The sequence below is a fragment of the Corylus avellana genome, chromosome 8 (assembly GCF_965113065.1).
Source record: "Corylus avellana chromosome 8, dhCorAvel1.hap1.2, whole genome shotgun sequence".
In the NCBI taxonomy this organism is placed as follows: domain Eukaryota; kingdom Viridiplantae; phylum Streptophyta; class Magnoliopsida; order Fagales; family Betulaceae; genus Corylus; species Corylus avellana.
Genome location: NC_142497.1, coordinates 10,709,021 through 10,736,140, shown reverse-complemented (window position 1 = coordinate 10,736,140; position 27,120 = coordinate 10,709,021). Strand labels below are relative to the sequence as shown.

The 27,120-nt window shown below is 33.5% G+C and overlaps 2 protein-coding genes and 1 long non-coding RNA gene across 3 annotated transcripts; all 3 read left to right on the top strand.

The window, feature by feature from the left end:
* The first annotated feature begins 9,237 nt into the window (after window positions 1-9,237).
* Window positions 9,238-21,797, top strand: LOC148584110 (uncharacterized). Its single transcript, XR_015912958.1, has 3 exons — window positions 9,238-9,257; window positions 10,248-10,261; window positions 21,613-21,797. It is a non-coding gene; the product is annotated as an uncharacterized LOC148584110 (long non-coding RNA).
* On the top strand, window positions 11,051-12,685 carry LOC148584111 (UPF0481 protein At3g47200-like). Its single transcript, XM_088519301.1, has one exon. The coding sequence runs from the start codon at window positions 11,171-11,173 to the stop codon at window positions 12,473-12,475; it is 1,305 nt and encodes a 434-aa protein (XP_088375427.1). The 5' UTR covers window positions 11,051-11,170; the 3' UTR covers window positions 12,476-12,685.
* A 712-nt stretch (window positions 21,798-22,509) lies between the features above and the next one.
* On the top strand, window positions 22,510-23,822 carry LOC132162921 (UPF0481 protein At3g47200-like). Its single transcript, XM_059573132.2, has one exon. It carries the CDS (start codon window positions 22,518-22,520, stop codon window positions 23,820-23,822), a length of 1,305 nt encoding a protein of 434 aa, XP_059429115.2. The 5' UTR covers window positions 22,510-22,517.
* Window positions 23,823-27,120: the final 3,298 nt, after the last annotated feature.

Sequence of the window (27,120 nt, the reverse complement as noted above, 5' to 3'; positions counted from 1 at the left end):
AGAATGAAGACCTTCCAAAAATCTCCCTACATGCCATCACGGGAAGAGATGCACCAGACACAATGAAGGTTTATGGCCAAATTGGGAGATCCATCTCTTTGGTACTTATTGACTCAGGGAGCACTCACAATTTTGTGAGCTTAGCCCTCGTCGAGGTCTTGGGATTAATTCCGAAAAAGAGGGAGACTATGGAGGTAATCATGGCATCGGGAGAAAAAATTACAAGTCCGGGGAAGTCCCACCCAAGTGCAGTGAAGTTGCAGGGGTGGAAATTTCAGATTGAGTTTTTTGTTCTTCCCTTAGAAGGTTATGGGATCATGTTGGGTGCCCAGTGGTTGCGAGTATTAGGGCCTATATGGTGGGATTTTGAGGAATTGAAGATGAAGTTTACTTGGAAAGGAAAGCAAGTAACACTGCATGGAGTGCGGGCTACAGAGAACCCAACTAGAGAATTACATTCCATCCTCTCCACCAAGAATGACGTGCAACTTGAAGATATAGAAAACATGGGGGAGGTAAAAACAAAGGAGATGGACGCAATCTTAGAAGCAAGCAAGGCAATTTTTGAGGAACTGTTGTGCAAATTTATTTAACTCGCAAGTGCACGAATCAATTGTAATTTAATGGATTGCAAGTGCGAGGTCGATCCCACAGAGAATTGTATTTTTGAAAGAGCAATTTATATCTAAACTAATTAAATCCTAATCTAGTTCTAAAAGGGTTTTGATTTTTGAGTTTTGAAAATTAAAGGATAAACATAAACTAAATAAAATAAGTAAATCTAAGGATAATGGTACTAAGGTTTGGGAATTCACACTCACCAAATCATAACAACATACTTTCTGTTCATCAATATTAATCCGAAGTTCTCACAAATTAAATCATAGATATGTTTTACTATACTTCAAAGAATTAATCAAAACCATCCCATGTATCAATTCATTGACCAAATCACAAAAGGAATCCAAATTAAATTGAAACACCAGATGTATCCTTAGAACAAATCACAAGGGATATCCAATTTTTATGAGTTAAAAGCCAAGCAATCAATCATATGAAATTATTTCAAATCATCACATGTATCCTTGAATCACAAGAGATATCCAAGAATCACTCCATACAATTGATTAGAAGTAAAACAATTGAAATATAAAACCCAATAAAATCAGAATAATAAAAACTTACATAAAAGTATTGATGTTCTTCATTGGTGAGGCTTCATCCCCAACCTTAGTTGGGAATTTAGCTCCACATAAAAATAAAATCTAAACCTAAATCTAAACCTAAAGAAAAACTAAACAAAAGAATTTTGCTCTCTGGTATTGTGTATCTTTTCTTGAATGCAAAGAAGTCTATTTATAGGCTTAGGGAAGTCCTAGAAGCCCAAGTAAACCTAGATAATTCGGAAGTCTGTCTCCCAGTCAAAATAGAAGTCTGAAATCGGAATAGAATTCGTCTAGATTTGTGTCCTTTAATTGCGGGGCGATTTTGACATAGTAACTGTACGAATTACGAAAATCCTATTTCACAACAAATTGTATTATTTTGAGCTAGCTTTCCAATGCCGTTTGAATCACTTCAATCAGATATTTGAGCGGAGAGTTATGGTCAAAATACTAAGATGTGTGCAGAATCTGAATTTGAATCCGATCCGAAATCTTATCCAATCTGAACTTTAATCTGATTTAACCTTTCCTTAGATTTGGTTAGACTTAATCACACAATCTAGGTCTTCTCAAAGTATGCTTTCTTCCAAACTTCGCATTTTTCCCTTTAAAGCTGCAGTTTTTCTTCAATGACCTACAAAACACTAAAAACACAAAACTAACACAAAATATTAAATAACGACACAACTAAAGGATTAACTAATGTAAATAAAGGGGTCCAAATATGCAATATTTGACACTTATCAGGAACCACGTGGGCTACCTCTTCCACGCAACCACGACCATCGCATCCTTTTGTAGCCGGGGGCAAGTCCAATAAGTGTTAAACCCTACCGCTACCCGTTTCATCAAAAAGCTGAAATTGAGAAGCAAGTCGAAGACATGTTGGAGCGGGGAATAATTCGACCTTCTAATAGCCCCTACTCATCTCCGGTACTCTTAGTAAAGAAGGGGGATGGCACTTGGAAAATGTGTGTCGATTACCGCGAGTTGAACAAAATAACGGTAAAGGATAAGTATCCCCTACCTGTTATTGATGAACTCCTGGACGAATTGAATGGAGCCAAGTTCTTCACCAAATTGGATTTGCGCTCCGGGTATCATCAAGTGAGGATGGAGGTGGCCGACATTGAGAAGACAGCTTTTCGCACACACCACGGGCACTATGAGTTCCTCGTCATGCCGTTCGGATTGACAAATGTGCCATCCACTTTCCAAGCACTCATGAATGAGGTATTCCGAATTTATCTCCGTAAATTTGTATTGGTTTTTTTTATGACATATTGGTATATAGTAGTACTTGGGAGCAACACCTACAACATGTTCCACTGTGTTGGGAGTATTGAAAAATCAGCAGTTATATGTCAAAAGGACCAAATGCCTATTTGGTCAACATGAGGTTCAATATTTGGGCCACGTAATTTCATCCAAGGGAGTAGGAGTTGACCCCGACAAAGTAGAGGCCATGGAGAAATGGCCGAAACCTAGGACCCTCAAGGCAATGCGGGGATTCTTGGGATTCACGGGATACTACCAGCGATTTATCCATGACTATGGGAAAATCGCGGGCCCTTTAACCCGCATGTTGAAGAAGAATAATTTTACATGGACAACCGGAGCAAAAAAAGCCTTTGAAGACCTCAAACGAGCTATGACCCAGGCACCCATCCTTGCCGTACAAGATTTCTCTAAAGAATTCATGGTTGAGTGTGATGCCTCAGGGGTGGGCATTGGCACCGTGCTTCTTCAAGAACGGCCGATTGCTTTTTTTAGTCAAGCATTGCAGGGAACCCAATTATTATTATCCACCTACGAGAAGGAGATATTGGCTCTCGTCATGGCGGTTCAAAAGTGGCGACCATATTTGCTGGGTAGACATTTTGTGGTAAGATCGGATCAGCATAGTCTAAAATACCTATGGACCCAAAAAATCTCCACTACTGCTCAACAAAAGTGGTTATATAAGCTGATGGGGTTTGATTCTTCCATCGAGTACAAAAAGGGGAGAGAGAATGTGGTGGCTGATGCTTTATCAAGCAGAGGGGATATGCAGGTTCCAGGGGAGCTAGCCGCCATTTCAAGTCCAATTGCCAACTGGTTGGACGAGATCAAAGGGGAAATAGAAGGTGATGTAGAGATGTAGGAGCTGGTGCAAAGAATCCAAGATGGAGAAGCCGTAGGCCCATGGAAGTATAAGGAAGGTATTCTGTTTTTTAAAGAACGAATTTATCTTTCGGAGCGATCTGCACTTATATCCGCAATTATAGAGCAAATACATGGGGGATTTCATGAAGGATACCAAAAGACCTTCCAAAGGATACGGGCGAATTTTTATTGGAAGGAAATGCGGCGACAAATAAAGGAGTTCATCAAGGAATGTGAAGTTTGTCAACGCCATAAGGTGGAGAGCTTTACACCCCAAGGATTGTTACACTGCCATGAGTGTAGCTCAAGTTTTTTTTGAAAATATTTTTAAGCTCCACGGTATGCCTAAGTCGATTGTGTGCAATAGGGACCCGGCGTTCACCAGTCATTTTTGGAAGGAAGTGTTCCGATTGCAGGGTACCAATTTCAATTTTAGCTCCGCTTATCATCCGCAAACGGATGGCCAAACTGAGGTTGTGAATCGCACCATGGAAATGTATTTGCGTTGTTTTACGAGCTCTCAACCCAAGGAGTGGGGCAAGTGGTTGGCTTGTGCTGAATACAGTTATAATACAAGCTGGCATTCTACCCTCAAAACCACCCCTTTTGCAGCAGTTTATGGGAGAGATCCACCCACCTTGCTTACTTATCTACCTAGGACGGCAAGGGTAGAAGTGGTGGAAAGGGAGCTACTGACACGTGATCAAGTGTTAAGGGAGCTGAGGGAGAACATGAAGTTGATGCAGGAAAGAATGAAGAAAGTGTATGATGCATGGTAAGCATCGGGAAGAAGAGTTTGAGGAGGGGGAATGGGTGTTTCTTAAATTACATCCATATAAACAGGTATCCGTCCACCTACGCAGAAGTGCCAAGCTGTCAGCAAGGTTTTTTGGGCCCTTCAAAATCATCAAAAAAAAAAGTCCAGTAGCTTATAAGCTGGAGTTGCCATTAGGAGCTCGCATCCATCTTGTTTTCCACGTCAGTTTGCTCAAACGACATCTAGGGGGAGAACAAATTGCCTTGCCACAACTGCCGGATGTCTTGGAAGATGATCGTATCATTCCGAAACCAAGAGCTGTGTTGGAGAAGAGGATTCATAACAAGAAGCCTGAGATTTTAATTCATTGGCAGGGATTATCACCGGCGGAAGCAACATGGGAAGAGCAGGAATTCATTCAAAAGCAATTTCCAGAATTTTCCCTTGAGGACAAGGGAATTGTTAGGGAAGGGGAATGATGTGAACCCCAAGTCACGTGTGTCTCAAGTTTAGTTCAATAAGGAGAGTATCTCCATATTAGGTTTTATTATTCTATAAGGAGATTATCTCCAAACGTGACACTCATGTTTAAACTAATAAGGAGAGTATCTTCTTTTATTTTGTTTTCAATAAAGTCATAATAGTATTTACGATTCTTCCCTTGTAAGGTCAGAATCTGAATACTAAAGTCCAGACCTAATACTAGGTCTCTTATGTAACATTTTTCCTATAGGAGGTAGAAGGAATAAAGAGGCAGGCTGGAAATTATCAAACTGCACACTTGTTGTGCTTTTGGAGGTCAAGGCTCCCTCAAAGTAGCCAAGCGGTCTTGTCAATTTTCGATCATAAATGTCATTTTTCCTTCTGTCATTCTTTAATAGCTTTGTTTCCTTTTTAGTGGTTATGAAAGAAACCAACGTACTTTTACCTGCCTGTGGGCTAGTCTTCAAACTGCATTAGATTTGGAGTTTATTTGGGATTGCATTAGGAAATATAATTATTTATATATATATATATATATATATATATATATAGAAAGGGTAGGAAAGAGCTTTAAAAAAAGCCTCATTTTCAAAAAATTTCTAAAATACAATTTTAAACCTTTTTAGAGCAAGATATATATACATATTACCAAACAGACTTAGTTTTACTTGATTTAGGAATTATTTTGGTATGTCACCATGGCTTCGGCTTGTTTCCGCGATTAAACATCGATCTTGATTTTAGAACTATTATAAGCGATCATCTCAAATAATATATATATATATATATATATATATATATATATATATATATATATATATATATTATTTGTATGGATGTAATTATATGCAGGAAGTAAGAATCCACGTTAAAAGAGTAAGTAGGGAAGTACTTACAGGGAATGACATTGCTCTTCATGACTACATTGTTTGTTGTTGTGTACTAACTATTTGTTTTGAATAACTACACATGAAGAGCATCTCTAGCAAGAGTTTTTACTCAAAATACAATTTTTTATTTATTTATTTATTTTTCTTTTTCATTTTAACTACTAGTTTTTCACTACACACTCCAACAAAACACTATTTTAATCTTCTACTCTAAGAGCATCTCCCGCAAAAATAGGCTAAATAGCTTCTGAAAAAGTACACATTTTTAATTTAGCTATTCATTTTTTTCATATACACTCTAATAGATTTTCTATTGTACTCCTTATTTTCTTTAAATATTATTTTCTGTGAGAGAAAGTATAAAAGAAAGAGGAGGAGAGAGAGAGTAAAAGAAAGGGAGGGAAAAATTTTAATAAACAAAGTTTATAGTGTGAGCCTATTCACTATTCATATTAGAAGGAAAAACTACAAATTGGCTATTCTGGAAAGGAAAAAAATGCTAATAATGATTAAATCTAACTATTAGAAAAGATTTGTCTATTCTCCTGGAAATGCTCTAATTAAATATTATATTTTAGTATTATTATTATTTTTTTTTATCATTTCATTTTCTTGTCCCATAAAAAGAGAGAGTGGAAAGAGAAAAGATTAAAAAAATAGAAAGAAAGAGAAAATATTACTTATAAGATTGAAAGTTTACTGTAACAATTGTTGAGAAAATTTTTATTTTACAATGATTGTTGGAGTAAGAAAATAAGGCATAGTAACTAAATTTAGCTAAAACAAACTAATTTACAAGAACTGCTGGAGTTGCTCAAATTAAATAACTAACAAAATAGAGTTATCACTAAGACTGGGTAGTAATGGATATCAATTCGCAAACTAGTAATAAATAAACAAAAAGTTGGGAGTAATGGCTAGCAGCGGATTGGGGAATAATGACTACTGGTCTAAAAAACCAACAAGATTTATATGGTAAGAAGTAACAGCTTCCAAATCAAACGGACACTAAGACAGACTCTAGAATTTAGCCTTGGTATGAGAAGGGGTGAAAGACGATAAAATCTAGGATTCAAACCAATTAGCTACTGCAATGCATAATCATAAGTTCATTATATTTGCTATCATATTGCTTTCAATAACCAACACTCTGTTCACCATTTTTGATGATTACTAGACCATCTATTGTGTGCTTGATGCTAGTTTATAAGGATTCTATGCTTATTTCTAGCCTTATCACTTTTTTGGTCCAACTACAAGTCTTCACGTGATTATAACTGGGTCGGCCGGTCAAGACCACAATAGATGCATATATTACAATTGACAACTCCAAGTCCTCACTTTGAAGAAGATTAATGAAGTTAAGAGAGACTGCTCACTTCTTGTAAAATGTTATTAATTAGCAGTCACTTGTCGTCTAATTAGATGCTGATTGTTAGCTTTCTTGTTTGTTGCTGCAATCTAATTAACACCTCGCAAATACTTGCTTAGATGCTTCCATAGTCAAACCTCAAAGCTGACTGACGGTTTTGTTTGGTAACATGATATTTTGATAGGATACTACAATGTGTCTCTCAAAATATATATAGTAACACAATGGGTCCTTTTATTTAATGATATGGCTGTCTTTAATTAGTAAAATGATTAAATAAAAAATATGATTTGTCAATATAATTATAAGTAGTTGACTTGTTAACCAAGCACTCTTAATTATTTTACTATTTAGAAGAAAGTCCACATACCACACTCAAACTACCATCTAATTGATAATGTCTCTCCCAAACTTTTAATTGTGATAGTATCCCTTCAAAGACTACTAAAACATTGTCAATGTCTCTCACAAGGGACAAGGCTAACAAAAAGATAAAAATATCCCTATAGATTTCTCAATAAGACAAAAATAACTATATTAATTTGAAAAAAAAAAATTAATTAATTAATTAATTTTTAAAAAAAAAAACAAAAAAAAATTAATTTTATTAATTTCAAACGAAGTTTTTTTAATTTTTTTAAACGGAAATTTTTATTTTAAAAAATTTTCAAAAAAAAAAAAAGGAAGATAAGTTTCAATTTTCATAAAAAGAAATTGAAATTTTTATTTTTTTTTCTTATTTTTATTTTTTTTTTTAATTTGGCCACTACTTGAATTATATATATAGGTTTTTTCTAGAAGTTTTAGTGTTTTTTGTTTTTATTTTACTAAGGGTAGTTTGATCATTGGAAAAAACATTAACAATGTTTTGATAGTTTGGAAAAGGGGCATTGTCACAATTGAAAGTTTGGGAGGATATTATTAATTGGGTGGTAGTTTGAGGAGAGTATATGAACTTTCCCCTACTATTTATTAACTGTCACATAGTTTTGTATCATTGTATGAAAATTGTAATAAAAAAACTTTCCTTGTTTTGTTTTTCTTTCATTTCCCTGAACTTTTTCGCACATGCGTGCATGGGGCATGGTAATTGGCACCACTTGCATTTTCCTATGTTAATAATATTGTATGCATTTTCCTATGGTAATTGGCACCGCTTGCATTTTCCTATGTTAGAACGCTAACATATTGCATCAATAGCGATGCAAAGATTCGGATGGAAAGTCGGTTTTGGGCTATTATCTTAACATCTTGGGCCTATAATATTACTCAAACTTGACTTACTGTTTTACTTAAGGTCAAAGGACACCTTTTTTTTTTTTTTTTTTTTTAATACATGTTCACACAAGAGGGGATTCAAACTTGACGTCCGCTTCATAATGCGTGGTCCCTAGCTGATTGAGCTACCCCTTGGAGACAGGTCAATGGACACATTTTATATATAGACGGAATCAGAAATTTGAGTGAGGAAAAAAAAAACCTAATTTTTAAGGTTCTACCACATAAAAAAATATATATATATATATAATTATAGATGAATGTTTAAATTTTTGGGAAACTTAAGCCCCCTCTTGTGCTAAATTTGCCCCTAAAATAGGAAATGTGTGAAAAAATAGCTTTTATCCTCTTAACTAGCCATTTTACTATTATTGGTAAAAAAAAAAAAAATAAGCAAGAAGTCTTTAAGTTACATTTTTCACAAGTCTTTTCACACTATACAAAGAAGTGCAGCCTTGTGCAATGCGAAAAATTGCAGTCTTATTTAAATATAATAAGCAAAAGACAACTGTTTTTTACTTGTCCCTATTGGATAAATCTAATATAATAAGCAAAAAAAAAAAAAAAAATGAACACTTAAGGGGGTGAAATAGTAATTTAGAGGGATAAAAAGTGAAATATAAGGGTTAATAGTGGACTTAAGGGTGTGTTTCCTAAAGGACTTGAAAAATGAAGTTGATTAAAACTGTAGCAAATTTGAATAATGTGAAAAAAAAAAAAAAAATTGTTTTGTAATGATTTTTTTTATTTAAATAGTAATAAAAAATGAATGATGTAATGTAAAAAATAAGAATTTTTAAAATTAATTTTGAGAGGAATAATAGTCAATTTGTTTTTTTTCCCAAGTCCTTTGCAAACAAAGCCTAATAGTATTTTGATGGAGTTTTAAAAAATTTCCCCAGCCCTGTACGTAGTTCAGCCCCTGTTAATATATATGCTGAGCTGTTTCGCACATGCATGGTGTAGTTGGCCCTGCTGAGCTGTTTCGCACATGCATGGTATAGTTGGCCCTGCTGAGCTGTTTCGCACATGCATGGTATAGTTGACCCTACTTCCATTTCCATCAATAAAAAGGGCGCACTTGCTCCAAACTTGTACTGCAAAACGTACCTCAACTCATGACTATGGTAGTTTAGTTGCCTACTTTCCTGGGAACAAAGATTGAGGTATGGGGATCCTTTTATCTCCTTATCTGTTTTCAAGGCTATAGACTATAGTGTTTTTTCTCCAAGTTCGTCACTGAATCTAATTTCTATTTTCATCTTCAATATGCATCAGTATGATTTATGAAGCTCACTCGTTTGTACTTTGCAAATAAACCCTGTATATGGAGTTTTCTTTATACTCATTAAACATGTTTCGTTAGTTTAAGCATCTATATCTATATTATAACTCCCTGTTTATTATGCTATTTAATCCTGTTAAGAGTTTATCTTTCCCTTCTTTTTTTATTTTATTTATTTTTTATATTTTTTATAAACTTGACAAAAGACCCCTTCCGTCAATTTTCAGGGTTAACTTTAACAAAAATACCAAAATTCCCTCGATTTTTGCTTCTTTTTTTTTATCAAAAAAAAAAAAAACAATTGTGTCACAAGGGTAAATTTAGAATTTTACAAAAAAAAAAAAAAAATCATGGGTATGAAGGTCATTTAATCATGTTTAACTTCTGCTAAAAATTGACAGAGGGAGTACATTGCATCAAATTAAAAGTTCAGGGGAGTGAAATTGAGAGTTTTTAAAATTTAAGGGAGTCATTCTCAAAACGCATGGCAATTCAAGAGTCTAAGTGATTTTATTTTTTTTTCTTTTAAATCAGATAAGAGTTACTCATTTTGGTGTCTAAAACTGGATTATAGTGTAGAACTTACGTTATCTGAAAAATCCACTTATAATAATTTCATTTAAATACGAGCGAAAAGAGAATGAACTTTTCTTGCAGGGTGTTGAAGGCGGCCTAGAACTTCAGTTTACGAATCAAAAACAAAGATTTAAGAGAATTGCGCCTAAAGTTATCTTTTATTTTGTTTTGTTTTTCTTTCCTTTTTTTTTCCTTTCTTTTGATCATTCCTGAAGAAAGAATTTTAACAGGCAAAAAAAGAACAAAAAACATTTTGATATTTCTTTTGATGGGTTTATATGAACTTTTCTTGCAGGATATATCCTTAAGGTAGGCTGGAACTTCACTATAAGAGCCAAAACATCAATAACTAAGAGCATTGGAACTGGTTAGAAGTTGCAATTAATATTTGGTATCTGATTTTAATGCCACGTATTTTTCCTTTCATTTGGTTCCACTTGAAGTAGTCATGCCATATTTTTCAACAGAAACTTCACTTAATCTTTCTATATTTTCATCACTTTTGTAATTACTCTTTTAAAATTTAAAAACTCTCAATGTAGTGTATTAAACTTCTAATTTTTTGCAATGTCACCCAACCGTTATATTTTTCTGATAAATCATAATAGAGGAGTGTCAAAATTACTAGAATACCCCACATTTTGTTTTTTGAATTTTTTTTTTAAAAAAAGAAATTATAAAGATTCAGGTGTTGGTCAGAATTTAACGAAATTTACAAAAATACCAACACTTTATCTTTTTGCAACTTTTTTTAATAAAAAAAATGGGTATTTTGAAAATTTTGACAGGATCTAATAGAAAAACCTAACATAATGGTGACATTGCAAAAAATTAGTAATTCGATACACTAAATTAAAAATTTCTGAACTTTGGGAGAATAATTGTAAAAATGATGAAAATTCAGGAAGTTAAATAAAGTTTTTCCTATTTTTTATTAACAAAATCAAAGCATTTTTCATTTCAAAAGTAAAGAAGATAATTGCCAATATATACATTCGTCTCATTCATAGAAAACCTATACCATAGGCTACCATGAGCTTAGAAAACCTTAATTTTGTTAGTCTCAAAAACTCATGCTCTTGTTTGGGAAAATGTTACTCTCATATTCTTATAGGTTGATATTTTCCTCTATCCATTTTTAAGAGAATTGTGCCTAAAGTATTTCCTTTCTTTATTTTTCTTGTTTGTTTTGGTCATTCACGAAGAAACAGCTTTAGAATGTCAAGAGAGAAGATGGAAGAAATACAAAATATGGATATAGTTCAAGGAGAAGAAACTCATACAATTGATGTTAAACGCTTGGTATCTTCGATAGAAGAAACGATGTCCCAGGATTTGTTCATGTCACATAATCGTTGCATCTTCAAAACTCCAATCGCACTCAACAGGCAAAATAAAAAAGCTTATACCCCTGATGCATTTTCGATTGGGCCTCTCCATCGTCATAACCCAGTTTTAAAAGCTACAAAAACAATTAAAGCTAAATATTTACAACGCCTTCTCAAAAAATCAGGGTCTCCAAATACAATGCTGAGAGATATGATCGATTCTATCAAAGCTTTGGAGGGAGAGGCTCGTGGATGTTATGCTGGACGGATTCATTGTAGTTCAGAAGAATTTGTGAAAATTTTGGTAATTGATAGTTGCTTTATTATTGAGCTGTTCCACAGGACAGTCGCTAAGAAGGAGGGCGGAGTAGAAAATGACCCTATTTATAGCACGCCTAGTATGCTTGAAGTTCTAGACCATGACTTGATATTGCTAGAAAACCAAGTACCTTGGCAGATACTTGAGCGTTTGTTCAGCATGAGCATCGGCCCTATATGCGAGAAGACCCTAATTCAACTTGCCATTGAATTTTTTCGTAACGTATTCTTGTTCACGGTATCTGATCATCAACCTCAAGACATCAAACATATTCCTGACCTGTTTAAAAAATTGTTGGTTTCATCAAGGGGAGTAGACAAATCAGAAAAGAATATGCCATACAGATGGGAACCTGTGCCTTCTGCTACACGTCTCCTAGAAGCTGGAATCAAATTCAGAAAGAGCAAGTCTACAAATATGTTTGACATAAAATTTATCAATGGCATCCTCGAAATTCCTCAAATAAGAATTCATGAGATCACAGAAACATTTATGAGGAATCTCATCAGCTTTGAACAATGCTACCCCAAAGGCGATGATGTGATCACTTCCTATGCCATACTCCTGGACAACCTCATTGACACTACTAAGGACGTGGAGATACTTCGTGAAAGAAATATCCTTTCTATCTACATGAATCCAGAGGATGCGGTCCAATTCTTCAACAAGCTTTACCACACCACTTGTGTGAAGGACTGCAAATACGTAGCTCTTTCCAGGGAATTAAATGAACATTGTCAAAAGAGATTGCCTAGATGGCGAGCACTACTTGCGCGCAGGTATTTCAACACTCCATGGGCTGGTCTTTCAACATTAGCAGCTGTTACCCTGCTCATCCTCACCTTCTTACAAACTTTATTCTCTATTATAAAATAAATCTCCTGAAGCTTTATGTAATTGGTTAGTTACGGTTGTTACTATGTTTGTCTTTATGTTGGTTTGTCTTATTTTTTATTGTGTTTGTTTGTCTTATTAGTCTGTATTAATGTTGTGTTAAATTAGAGAGGTTGTGAATTGTAAAAATATTCTTACTTCTTGTAATCGCACTAAGCAAATCAGAGCACCTTCCGTTGCTTTAACCTTTTTGGTTCGGGTGCATTGCTTTTTAACTTTTTACTATTTTTTTGTAGAAAAATTCCTAGTTGCACTTCTTTTTCTGTAGTTGTAGGTAAATATTTCTTCTTTCCTTCTTTATTTTTTCTCTCTAGAAGTTTGACATTTTTAGCAGTGTGTTAGCTAACTTGCATCTTCTCAGTGCAAGAAATTCCGTAACTTTTAAACCTTAACAAAGCTTGTCTTGTCAATTTTTTATCATAAATGTCATTTTTCCTTCTTTCTTTCTTTAATAGCTTTGTTTCCTTTTAGTGGTTAAGAAGGGAGGCAACATCTTGCATTTATCTTCCCCCCGGGACAGGGTAGGGGAATTGATGGAGGTACAACCTACTTTATTTTACCAAGCTATGGGTTGGTAAAATTTTAACTGCATTAGATTTTAGAGTTTAATTGGATTTGAATTTGGAAATATAATTTAAAGAAACCTCATTTTCAAACTTTTTTCAAAATGCAATTTTAAACTTTTTTAGAGCAAAAAACTTAAATAAGTGTTGGTTTTTTTTTTTTTTTTTTACCAAACAAACTTATAGGGTTTGAAATTATGTTAAATAGGGTAAAAAGTATTTTTAATACTTAGAAAGTTATGTCAAATAAAAAGTTGGCATGTTTGGTAAAAAATTTGAAAGGTACTTTCGACTTTTTTATTCAAAAATGGTTAAAATGCACTTTTGGGACAAATTTAAAATATATATATATTTTTTTTTCTTAAAAGCTCTTCATGACTTTAAAAACTCTACTTCCCGACACAATTTTAAACATGCTTTTAGTTTTCCTTAATGCAATTGTTTATGTAATAAAAATACTTTTACCATATGTTAGCCAACTGTCACAATGAACCTGAGCATGTTTTAAATTATATTTGAAAAATAGAGTTTTTAAGTCAAAAAGTGATTTTTGACCCAAAAAAAAAAAAAAAAAAAAAAAAAAAAAAAAATCATTTAAGCTTTTGTCAAAGTGCGTTTTGGCAATTTTTAAGCTTTTTGAACCCTTAAAAGCACTTTCAATCTTTTTACCAAACGAGTATTTTGTTCTTCAAATAAACTTTTAGAGTGTTAAATACACTTTTAAACTTCTCAAATACACACTTAAACATGCCCTTAGTAGTTGTGCTGCTATATTCGAAATATGTCCTATGTCCTATCTAGCCAGCACTAGATGATGTGCTTCAGAAATATTTCTCTAATGGAAGCTATATATCCATGTACATATATTGTACATCATGAGTGGTAGCTCTAGAGAAGTACTCCCTTATTTTCTCGAAATTTCAAGACAAAAATATTCGCATCTTGGACACTGAAATTGTTAAGCTTCCGAGGATAAGTTGATATAGATGAGGGAGAAATCTAAACAAAATAAGAAAATTACAAATAGTAAACTGTTAGGGTTTCCTCTTTAGCAAAAAGCACTGTACATCGAGGGTGGCCGAGCCGAGATGGTGAGCTAAGATGCCGGTTGATTAAACCTGAGATGCTGGTTGATCAAGAGACTCTCAGGTTATCTAACCACAGTCTTTTCCGGGGGGAGACGGCTCTTATTGGGCATCATTGGTAGAATGTATAGCAAGTTATAAGGCTTGTGATCTCATGTCCTGATAGAGTGCAAAGCTTGTCTTGTCAATTTTCGATTATAAATGTCATTTTTCCTTCTTTCATTCTTTAATAGCTTTGTTTCCTTGTAGTGGTTATGAAAGAAACCAACTTAATTTTACCTACATGTGTGCTTAAGTCTTCAAGCTGCATTAGATTTAGAGTTTATTTAGGATTGCGTTAAGAAATATAATTTTTTTTTTTTTTTTTTTTTTTATAGAAAAAATCGGAAAGAGATTTTCAAAAATTTTCTAAAATACAATTTAAAACCTTTTTGGAGCAAGAAAGTTCAAAACGTTTTATATATATATTACAAAACAGGTATATATTACCAAATAGACTTAGTTTTACTTGATTTAGGAATTATTTTGGTATGTCACCATGGCTTCGGCTTGTTTTGGCGTTTAAACATCGATCTTGATTTTAGGACTATTATAAGCAATCATCTCAAATTAATGAAGTGAATTATTTGAAGACGAACTTATATATATATATATAAAATTTGGATGGATGCAATTATATGCAGGAGGTAAGAATCCTCGCTGAAAAGAGTGAGTATGGAAGTACTTACTAGGGAATGACAATATTGCTCTTCATGACTACATTGTTTGTTGTTGTGTTAACTATTTGTTTTGAATAACTACACATGAAATGCATGTTGTGAGCATCTCTGGCAAGGTTTTTTATTTTAACTTTTCAAAATACTTTTCTTTTCTTTTCTTTTCTTTTCTTTTTTCATTTTAGCTACTAGTTTTTCATTACACACTCTAACAAAACATCTATTTTAACTATCTACTCTAAGAGCATCTCTAACAGAAATATGCAAAATAGCTACTGAAAAAGTATACATTTTTAATTGGACAGAAATTTCCTCCAAACCAATTTGAAGGAAATATCCTACAACCTATGTAAAACAGTGTTAAGTGTCTATAAACATTTAAAACGCATATTAAATTTAGGAGTTAAATACCTCAGACCCCCCTGGGGTTTGGCAACTTTAGTTTTTCCCCCCTGGGGTTTCATTTTTATTACAGGAGGTCCCTGTGTTTTTGACAATAGACCAAGTTAGTCCTTCGTCAGTTGACCGTTAGTTGACTTAACAGAATTCCACGTAGACTAATCAAATGTTGACACGTGGCACCTATTTAATTTTTTTTTTAATTAAAAAAAATGTATTTTCGAAAAAAAAAAAAAAAAAAAAAAAAAAAAAAAAAAAAAAAAAAATTGGGGGTGGCCGAGCCACCCCCTTTGGCCATGAGGGTGGGCAGGCCACCCCCATCGGGCTGGATGGGGGTGGCTTCAGCCACCCCCAATGGGTCTTGGGGGTGGCCGAAACCACCCCCAATGGGAGCTCGGCCACCCACAATTTTTTTTCTTTTCTTTTTTGGTTTTTTTTTTCGAAAATACATTTTTTTTTTAATTTAAAAAAAATTAAATAGGTGCCATGTATCAACATTTGATTGGTCCACGTGAAATTCCGTTAAGTCAACTAACGGTCAACTGACGGAGAACTAACTTGGTCTATTATCAAAACCACAGAGACCTCCTGTGATAAAAATGAAACCATAGGGAGGAAAAACAAAATTGCCAAACTCTAGGAGGGTCTGAGGTATTTAACCCTAAATGTAGTCTAAGTTAGTAAACTGCTATTAATGAAGTTAAGAATTGAATGTACATTTTAAATGTTTATAACTACTTGGCACTATTTTTCATGGGTTGGAGGATATTTCCTCCAAAATGGTTTGGAGGAAATTTTTGTCCGTTTGGAGGAAAACTTTGTCCAATCCTTTACTATTCATATTAGAAGGACAAATGAACAAAGTTTTCCTTCAAACTGAGTTGGAGGAATTTCTTCCAACCTAACCTATAAAGTGACATGTGTCTCTTAAACATGTTCACGTGTTTTTTTAATAGTATAAATAAAGTTAGAATAAATTTCATTAAAAACTCATGTGCATCTCACATGTTATTAAAAAAAATTGACACATTTCACTTTTATAAACTAAGTTTGAGAAAATTCCTCCAATCCAGTTTAGAGGAAAACTTTGTTCAGGAAAAACTACAAAATGGCTATTTTGCTAGAAAGGAAAAAATGGTAATAATAATTAAATCTGACTATTAGAAAGGATTTGCCTATTCTCCTTCTCCTTGGAAATGCTCAAATTAAATATTATTTTTTTAGTATTATTTTTTTATTTTTTTATCATTTCCTTTTCTTCTCCCATAAAGAGAGAGAGAGAGAGAGAAAAAAAAGATTAAAAAATAGCAAGAGAAAATATAATAAAATATTACTTATAAGTTGCTACAGTAAACTTTCATATTTGAAAGTTTACTATAGCAATTGTTGAGAAAATTTCTATTTTACAATGACTATTGGAGTAAAAAAATAAAGCATAGTAACTAAATTTAGCTAAAAAAAAAACTAATTTACAAGATCTGTTGGAGATACTAAAATTAAATAACTAACAAGATATAGTTATGACTAAGAATGGGTAGTAATGGATATCAATTCACAGACTAGTAATAAATAAACAAAGTTGGGGAGTTGGGAGTAATGGCTAGCAGCGGATTAGAGAAGAACGACTACTAGTCTAAAAAACCAACAAGATTTATATGGTGGGGAAGTATCAGCTTCCAAATCTAACAGACACTAAGACATTTCGGTATTTAGCCTTGGTATGAGAAGGGGTGAAAGAAGACAAAATCTAGGATTCGAACCAATTAGATATTACAATGCATATATAATCATACATTCATTATATTTGCTATTATATTGCTTTCAATAAACCTACACTCTCTTCACCATTTTTGATGATTACTAGACCATCTATTGTGTGCTTGATGCTAGTTTTTAAGGATTCTATGCTTATTTGTAGGCTTATCACTTGTTTGGTCCAATTACAAGTCTTCACGTGATGATATATAACTGGGTCGGCCGGTCAAGACCAGAATGCATATGCATGCATATGTTACGTACAATTAATTAACAACTCCAACTCCTCACTTTGAAGAAGATTAATGAAGTTAACAGAGACTGCTCACTTCTTGTAAAATGTTATTAGTAGTCACTTGTAGTTGTGGTCTAATTGGGGGCGGACCTACGTGCGTAGGTGGGGGGACGTTCTTTTGAAAATTTTGCTACAGTATGTATTCTTTATATATATTCTTTAAAATCTAAAAATTTGTCCCCTCAAATCACTGAAAAATGTCCCCGCAAATTATTTTTTATTATTTTATCTTCAGCCCTCTCTCTCATCAAATATTCTTCGGCCATTGTCCCACGAGCCCACTTTGGGCGAGCCGAGGCTGCTCAAGCTCGACTAAACTTACTTATTCACAAGCTCGGGCCGAGCTCAAGCTCATGACGGGTTTAGAAAATTGTGTTTGACTCGACTCGCCAAGAAGACTTTTTCGTCCAAGACTGACCTCGAGCTCGATTTATGATAGGCAAGCCGAGCCCCTTATCGGGTACTCATCTCGCCTGCTCGTTACAATTTGTAGAAGGAATGCTCTACACAAAACCCAGCAAGAAAATCATAAAGCACAGAAATAAACACTATAAAGAGAAAAATCAATTATTTTATGAATATTTACCTACGATCACTTCTCCTTTTTATCTTTCTTTAACCGTGGGTGTGCAACAAAACTCACCAAAATAATTGTCAAAAATCCATACAAAACCCACCAAGAAATTCATCAAGCACATAAATAAACACTAAAAAAAAAAAAAAAAACAATTTGTGAATCCTTACCCAACTGCCGGTTCTCTTCTCTCTTTCTTTCACCATGGGTGTGCATGTGAGGAATGAGAATAAGATAGGGAGGGAAGGAGTGAGGCATGAGGCGTGTGAAGGGGAAGGAGGGGGAGATAAGAAAGAAAGGAAGAAAAAGAAAAGAAAGAGGGGACATAAAAGAGGAAAGAAATAGAAAAATATAGAAGTGGGTGGCCTGGTGGGATGCGTGGGGAAAAGGTAGGAGAAAGGGAGTAGACTAAGTAGTTGCGTGAGTTTAGGGAGAAAGGGAGAAAAAAAAAGGAAAAATAAATAAAGAAAAAGTGGAGTGGGAGATAGCTTGAGTGGCTCTAGTCTCTGGATAAGGTTTTTCCTTTTTTTTTTTTTTTTTTTTAGTGAAATTCGCTTCATGAGATGTGATTTATAGCCAATTGAATTATTTTTGAAGACGTTTTCTCCTTATTTTAAGTAAAGAAAGAAAAAAAAAAAAAAAAAAAAAAAGAAAGAGGGGACATAAAAGAGGAAAGAAATAGAAAAATATAGAAGTGGGTGGCCTGGTGCGACGCGTGGGGAAAAAGGAGGAGAAAGGGAGTAGATTGAGTAGTTGCGTTAGTTTAGGGAGAAAGGAAGAAAAAAGAGGAAAAATAAATAAAGAAAAAGGAGAGTGGGAGATAGCTTGAGTGGCTCTAGTCTCTAGCTAAGGTTTTTCCCTTATTTTAAGTAAACGACATTAATACCCATAATGTTTTAAGATTACAATGCAATACAATAAAATGCAATTTGACCCATTTTACAGTAATTTGCATGCTTAAAACAAAACAAAACAAAACAAAAAGTCCTTAAATATAAATCTTGTTAAGAAAATACAAGTTATACTATAATCATATGATTTAAAAAATCAATTCTTCGTTTGATATAATCATATATATTATAATGATAATACATTAATACTTCCATTGTGGTTATAAGTAACACATTGTTTAATCCAATGTCAATTATTTAATTTAGTATTATACGAATCACATTATCATTGTACATGAATAATATGATAAACTTCATTGAGTATTTGAATTGTCATTGAATCATATGATTTTAAAAAAAATATGGAACTTCCATTGAATCATATGATTAAATATTGATCTTATACAGTTATATTATTCAATATGCATATGTGTATAATTATAATTTATAACATATATGGATTTATAAGTTTATAACATACATTGGAGCTAAGTCTCTATGTACTTAATTATTGTAATAGTATGAATTTATATACTTATGACTTATATCATATTATATATGTATAATTTGTTATTATATAATCATATGATTTATCATCAATTAATCATGTGATATAATCATATAAATTATAATGATAATATATTAATACTTCAATTGTGATTATAAGTAACACATTGTTTAATCCAATGTCAATTACTTACTTAACATACGTTAAAATTGGAATTAAGTCTATTGTACTTAATTGTTGTATTAGTATGGATTTGTATACTTATGACTTATGTCATATTATATGTGTATTATTTGTTATTATATAATCATAATTTTTTTTTTAAGGAATATAATCATCAATTGATCATGTGATATAATCATATAAATTATAATGATAATAAATTAATACTTAAATTATGATTTAACTCTTCAAAAACAAATTGTGATTTAATGATCAATTGATCATGTTATAAGTATAAATATTATCACTACTACTATTATTATTATTATTATTATATAAAAGGCGGTTAGTGGACCGCCCGCCTTTTCACCCCTACATAAAATGAACATAAATACTTTCGAAACACCAAAGAAATATTAGCATTGAACTTTATGTGATGATTGATTTAATTGCGTTAAGTGTTTAGTGAAAGATTTTGTTTTATTTTGTATTCATAAACCTTATGTAATGATTGATCATACGATTCATATTAATAATATCATCATTTTTTTGTTACTTAAGTTATCATTAACTTATCAACAATATCATCTCATGCTATCAATTCCAAATTTCCAACGACACTGTGAATACTTAATTTGTGGCTATAGGAGTAATAGGACATTAGTTAATTTGTTATTGTCAATTTTAAATTTATAATGTTAATCATTTCATTTGGGATTATTCTAACCACATTGTCATTGTATATGATATGAATTATATGTATCGATATGATTATATTAATATATGATTAAGTATCATGATTTTCATTTAATCATATGATTAATAATTTAAATTGTCTATTCAAGTTTCAACTATCATTAATTATTTGATCATTTAAGATACTCAGTGGTTAGGTCATTTAAGATATAACCATAATGTTATATTGTCTATACAATATATAATCATAGATATAATTATATATTGTATACAAATTAATTATTGTTACTTAATAAATAATAAGTAATATACTATATAAGTTACTTTTTATTATTATTATTATTATTATTATTATTATTATTATATATAAAAAAATAATAATAATAACTATATTTATTAATTCATATGTATATATAATAAATATATACGAGCCGTGCTAATAAACAAGTCGAGCCCTTATATGAGTATGTTCGCGAGCTTTAAACGAGCAAGTCGGGTTTTATACGGGTTTGTATCGTTTAATAATCGAGTTTAATTTTGTATCCATGAGCGGCTCATTTAATAATCGAGTCGCGTACGGGCCGAGCCCGAAAGGGCTCACGAGTAGCTTTGTTTGTACAACTACAAAGCGACGTTCATGTATTCGGTGGCTCTGATCATTCGGCTCCCCATAGAGACACCACCGCAGACCCAAGAGAATCCCTTAGCTCCCTAAGTCTAACCCGAAATTTGTCCCTCCACACTCAAAATCCTGGTTCCGCCCCTAGGTCTAATTAGATGCTGATTGTTAGCTTTCTTGTTTGCTGCTGCAATCTAATTAGATGCTTCCATAGTCAAACCCCAAAGTTGACTGACGGTTTTGTTTGGGCCTACAAGTTATCTTATCTTAACATCTTGGGCCTATAATATAATATTACTCTAACTTGACTTACTGTTTTACTGAGCTGTTTCGCACATGCTGAGCTGTTTCGCACAGGTGTGGTAGTTGGCCCAACTTCCATTTCCATCAATAAAAAGGGCTACTGCAAAACGGACCTCACTATGGTCCTGGGAACAAACTCAACAAAGGTTGAGGTGGGGATCCTTTTATCTCCTTATATTTTATTACTCTAACTTGACTTACTGTTTTACTGAGCTGTTTCGCACATGCTGAGCTGTTTCGCACAGGCGTGGTAGTTGGCCCAACTTCCATTTCCATCAATAAAAAGGGCTACTGCAAAACGGACCTCACTATGGTCCTGGGAACAAACTCAACAAAGGTTGAGGTGGGGATCCTTTTAACTCCTTATCTTTTATTTTGTTTTGTTTTCCTTTCCTTTTTTTTCTTTTTTTTTTTCTCTCTTTTGATCATTCCTGAAGAAAGAATTTTAACAGGCAAAAAAATGAACAAAAAACATTTTGATATTTCTTTTGATGGGTTTCTATGAACTTTTCTTGCAGGATATATAGTTAAGGTAGGCTGGAACTTCACTATAGGAACCAAAACATCAATATCTAAGAGAAGTGGAACTGGTAAGAAGTTGCAATTAATATTTGGTATCTGATTTTAATGCCACGTATTTTTGCTTTGATTTGGTTCCACTTGAAGTAGTCATGCCATATTTTTTACCGGAAACTTCACTTAATCCTTCTAAATTTTCATCACTTTTACAATTACTCTCTCAAAGTTCAAAAACTCTCAATTTAGTGTATTAAACTTCTAATTTTTTTGCAATGTCTTTCAACCGTTAGGATTTTCTAATAAATCATAACGGAGGAGTGTTAAAATTACAAGAATACCCCAAATTTTGTTTTTTGAAAAAAAAAAAAATTTTAAAAAAATTACAAAGATTCCGGTATTGGTCAAAATTTAATGGAATTTGCAAAAATACCAACGTACACTTTATCTCTTTGCAACTTTTTTTAATAAAAAAATTGGATATTTTGGAAATTTTGACAGGAGTTAATAGAAAAACCTAACATAATAGTGACATTGCAAAAAATTAGTAATTCGATACACCAAATTAAGAGTTTCTGAACTTTGGGAGAATAATTGTAAAAGTGATGAAAATTCAAGACGTTAAATAAAGTTTCTCCTATTTTTTATTAACAAAATCAAAGCATTTTTCATATCAAAAGTAAAGAAGATAATTGCCAATATATACATTCGTCTTATTCATATTAAGGGCAAAATAGACCCTATACCATAGGCTACCATGAGCTTAGAAAACCTTATTTTTGTTAGTCTCAAAAACTCATGCTCTTGTTTGGGAAAATGTTACTCTCATATTCTTTTAAGTTGATATTTTCCTCCATCCGTTTTTAAGAGAATTGTGTCTAAAGTATTTCCTTTCTTTATTTTTCTCGTTTGTTTTGGTCATTCACGAAGAAACGACTTTAGGATGTCAAGAGAGAAGATGGAAGAAAAACAAAATATGGATATGGTTCAAGGAGAAGAAACTCATACAATTGATGTTGAACCCTTGGTATCTTCGATAGAAAAAATGATGTCCCAGGATTTGTTCATGTCACCTAATCGTTGCATCTTCAAAACTCCAATCGCACTCTACAGGCAAAATGAAAGAGCTTATATCCCCGACGCATTTTCGATTGGGCCTCTCCATCATGGAAACCCAATTTTGAAAGCTACAGAAACAATTAAAGCTAAATATTTACAAAGCCTTCTCAAAAAATCAAGGTCTCCAAATACAATGGTGGGAGATATGATCAATTACATCAAAGCTTTCGAGGGAGAAGCTCGTGAATGTTATGCTGGACCCATTCATTATAGCTCAGAAGAATTTGTGAAAATTTTGGTAATTGATAGTTGCTTTATTATTGAGCTATTCCACAAGAATGATGATGAATGCGAGAAAGAAGTAGAAAATGACCCTATTTTTAGCACGCCTAGTATGCTTGAAGTTCTAGACCATGACTTGATATTGCTAGAAAACCAAGTACCTTGGAAGATACTTGAGCGTTTGTTCAGCATGAGCATCGGCCCTATATGCAAGAAGACCCTAATTCAACTTGCCATTAAATTCTTTCGTAAAGTATTCTCGTTCAGGATATCTCATCAACTTCGAGACATCAAACATATTCCTGACCTGTTTAAAAAATTGTTGGTTTCATCAATTGAAGTAGACAAATTAGGAAAGAAAATGCCATACAGATGGGAACCCGTGCCTTCTGCTACGCGTCTCCTAGAAGCTGGAATCAAATTTAGAAAGAGCAAGTCTACAAATATGTTGGGCATAAAATTTAGCAATGGCGTCCTCGAAATTCCTCAAATAAGAATTCATGAGATCACAGAAACATTTATCAAGAATCTCATCAGCTTTGAGCAATGCTACCCCAAAGGCGATGATAGGATCACTTCATATGCCATACTCCTCGACAACCTCATTGACACTACTAAGGACGTGGAGATACTTCGTGAAAGAAATATCCTTTCTATCTGCTTGACTCCAGAGGATGCGGTCCAATTCTTCAACAAGCTTTACCACACCACTTGTGTTAAGAGCTTCCATTACGTAGCTCTTTGCAGGGAATTAAATGAACATTGTCAAAAGAGATGGCCTAGATGGCGAGCACCACTTGTGCGCAGGTATTTCAACACTCCATGGGCTGGTCTTTCCACAGTAGCAGCTGTTACCCTGCTCATCCTCACCTTCTTACAAACTTTATTCACTATCATTAAAAAATAAATCTCGTGAAGCTTTATGTAATTGGTTAGTTACGATTGTTACTATGTTGGTTTGTCTTATTTTTTATTGTGTTTGTTTGTCTTATTAGTCTGTATTAATGTTGTGTTCAATTAGAGAGTTTGTGAAGTGTAAAAATATTCTTACTTGTAATCGCAGTAAGCAAATTACAGCACCTTCTGTTTGCTTTAACCTTTTTGGGTTCGGGTGCATTGCTTTTTTACCTTTTACTATTTTTTGGTAGATAAACTCCTAGTTGCACTTCTTTTCCTATAGGTAAAGAATTCCTTCTTCTTCTTCTTTTTTCTCTCTCTCTCTAGAAGTTTGACATTTTTAACAGCAGAAGTGTTAGCTAACATGTGCATCTTCTCAATGCAAGAAATTTCGTAACTTTTAAACCTTAACAAAGCTTGTCTTGTCAATTTTTTATCATAAATGTCATTTTTCCATCTTTCATTCTTTAATAGCTTTGTTTCCTTTCAGTGGTTATGAAAGGAGGCAACCTCTTGCTTTTATCTTCCCCCTGGGACAGGGTGGGGGTAGTTGAAGGAGGTACAACCAACTTAATCTTACCAAGCTATGGGCTAAAGTTTTCAAACTGCATTACATTTTAGAGTTTATTTGGGTTTGAATTAGGAAATATAATTCAAACTTTAAAAAAGAAACCTCATTTTCAAACTTTTTTCAAAATGCAATTTTAAACTTTTTTAGCGCAAAAAACTTAAGTAAGTGTTTTTTTTTTTTTTACCAAACAGACTTATAGGGTTTGAAATTACATTAAAGAGGGTAAAAATTACTTTTAATACCTAAAAAGTTATGTCAAAAAAAAGTTGGCATGTTTGGTAAAAAATTTTAAAAGTACTTTGACTTTTTTATTCAAAAATGATCAAAATTCACTTCTGGGAAAAATTTAAAAATAATTTTTTTTTTTTCTAAAAAGCTCTTTTTTACTTTAAAAACTCTACTTCCCGACGCAATTTTAAACATGCTCTTAGTTTTACTTGATGCAATTGTTTATGTAATAAAAATGCTTTTACCATATGTTAGTCAAATGTTACAATGAACTTGGGCATGTTTTGAATTGTGTTTGAAAAATAAAGTTTTTAAGTCAAAAAATATTTTTTGACAAAAGGTTCATTTTTAAGCTTTTGTCAAATGTGTTATGGCAATTTTTAGGATTTTTGGATCCTTAAAAGTACTTTCAATTTTTTTTACCAAACGGGTATTTTTTTATTCAAATGAACTTTTAGAGTATTAAACGCACTTTTAGGTCTCTCAAATGCACACTCAAACATGCCCTTAGTAATTGTGCTTGCTATATTCGAAATATGTCCGATATAGCCAGCACTAGATGATGTGCTTAAGAAATATTTCTCTAATGGAAGCTATCCATGTACATTGTACATCGTGAGTGGTAGCTCTAGAGAAGTACTCCCTTATTTTCTCGAAATTTCAGGACAAATATTTCTCTAATGGAAGCTATCCATGTACATTGTACAAAAAGGCACCCAAATATTTCCTAGTTTCAAACCAGCTACAAAAGAAAAGCTGGAAAAACTAAGAGATGCATATACAATTGATAAAAGAGTCACCGCCAAGATTGTGAGATATAATACAACAAACTCAATGTATTTTGGTATTTCCATTACAGCAAAAAGGCTCCATAAGATGAGAGCCAATGGAACAGGGATATAGAAGCTTCAAATCAACTGGAAGGAGCAAAAAAAAATAGCATTTTCGCTTGAGATGCATATTTTGGCAAGATTCTCTAAAGGGGATAAGATCCCATCCTCTATGCTCAAAACACAATATGCAGTAAATATAATACTTATTTGGGAAAATTCTAGATGCAAATTCTAGAAGCCTCAGGGATTCAGGACACACAGAGATATGATACTTATTTGGGCCTATCCGCTTTGGTGGGTAAATCCCGAACACGGGCTTTTCAGAGTATAAAAAATAGAGTGTGGAAGCGACTCCAAGACCGGAAGTTAAAGTTTTTATCTCAAGCAGGGCAAGGAGATTCTGTTAAAAGCAGTCATACAGGCTATACCCACGTATAGTATGAGTGTCTTTTTATTGCCAAAAATTCTATGTACGGAGATAAATTCCCTTATGCAAAAGTTTTGGTGAGGTCATCAAGCAAATGAGTCAAATTCATTGGATGAGATTGGAAAAATTGGGACTATCAAAGAAGAAAGGGGGAATGGGCTTCCGGGATCTACATTGTTTTAACCAAGCACTACTTGCAAAACAACGTTGGAGGTTATTAAAAAATGAGGATAGCCTTGTTTCAAGAATTATGAAAGCCAAGTATTACCCGAGGAGTTCGATTCTTGAGGCCAAAAGTGGGAATCGTCCACCTTATGCTTGGAGGAGTATACAACAGTCGTGTAGTCTACTCAAAGAATGATTGCTATGGAGAATTGGAAATGGGAGCAATGTTAAAATATGGGCTGAGAAGTGGATTCCAAAACCAGACACTTACACGGTGCAATCCCATCCACACACACTAGATCGAGAATCGGTTGTTAGTGCCCTCATTGATCCCGATACTCGATGGTGGAACCAGATTTTGCTCAAAGAAAATTTCACACAAGAGGAGGTACATTTAATTCAAACTATACCGATTGGGGGTACCTCTCAACGAGATGTGCAAATTTGGAGGGGATCAAACTCGGGAATCTTCACGGTCAAGAGTGCCTATCACCTTGCAAAAGAGCTTACCACAGGCTCTAAGGCTAAGACTTCGAACCGGAATAGCAACAGTCCTATTTGGCAAGGTATATGGTGTTTAAAAATTGCAAATGCAAGTAAGAACTTCATGTGGAGAGCATGTCACGATTTATTGCCGACAAGAGACAATCTAGTTCGAAAGAAAATTGCTATTGATCCCATGTGTCCGATATGTGGGCTAGAAGCTGAAACTACTTTCCATATACTATAGGCACGCTCATCTTCGATGGATGTATGGAGTGGGGGATCACGTATATTTCATAAATTTATTCTTCAATCCTCTGATTTTTTGTTGTTGGCGGAGGGAATATATCATAAAAGTGAGAGAAGAATTCACTATTTTTGTGGAAACCGCGAGAAAAATTTGGTTTCGCAGAAATAGGTGGATACACACGAAGGTTATTTCACCCCCCCCCCCCCCCCCAAATGAAGTGGGCAGGATGGCGTCTATGGCTGTGGAGGATTTCATGCGGTGTAATGCATCGCAAATTGTGGACGACACCAACAGTGAGGAGACGATTCAGAAGTGGACGAGATCTCCTTAAGGGTGGTATAAAATCAATTG

What these genes read in the sequence shown, in the direction of transcription:
- LOC148584111 (XM_088519301.1), top strand. Translation starts at nt 11,171, where the DNA reads ATGTCAAGAGAGAAGATGGAAGAAATACAAAATATGGATATAGTTCAA.
- LOC132162921 (XM_059573132.2), top strand. Translation starts at nt 22,518, where the DNA reads ATGTCAAGAGAGAAGATGGAAGAAAAACAAAATATGGATATGGTTCAA.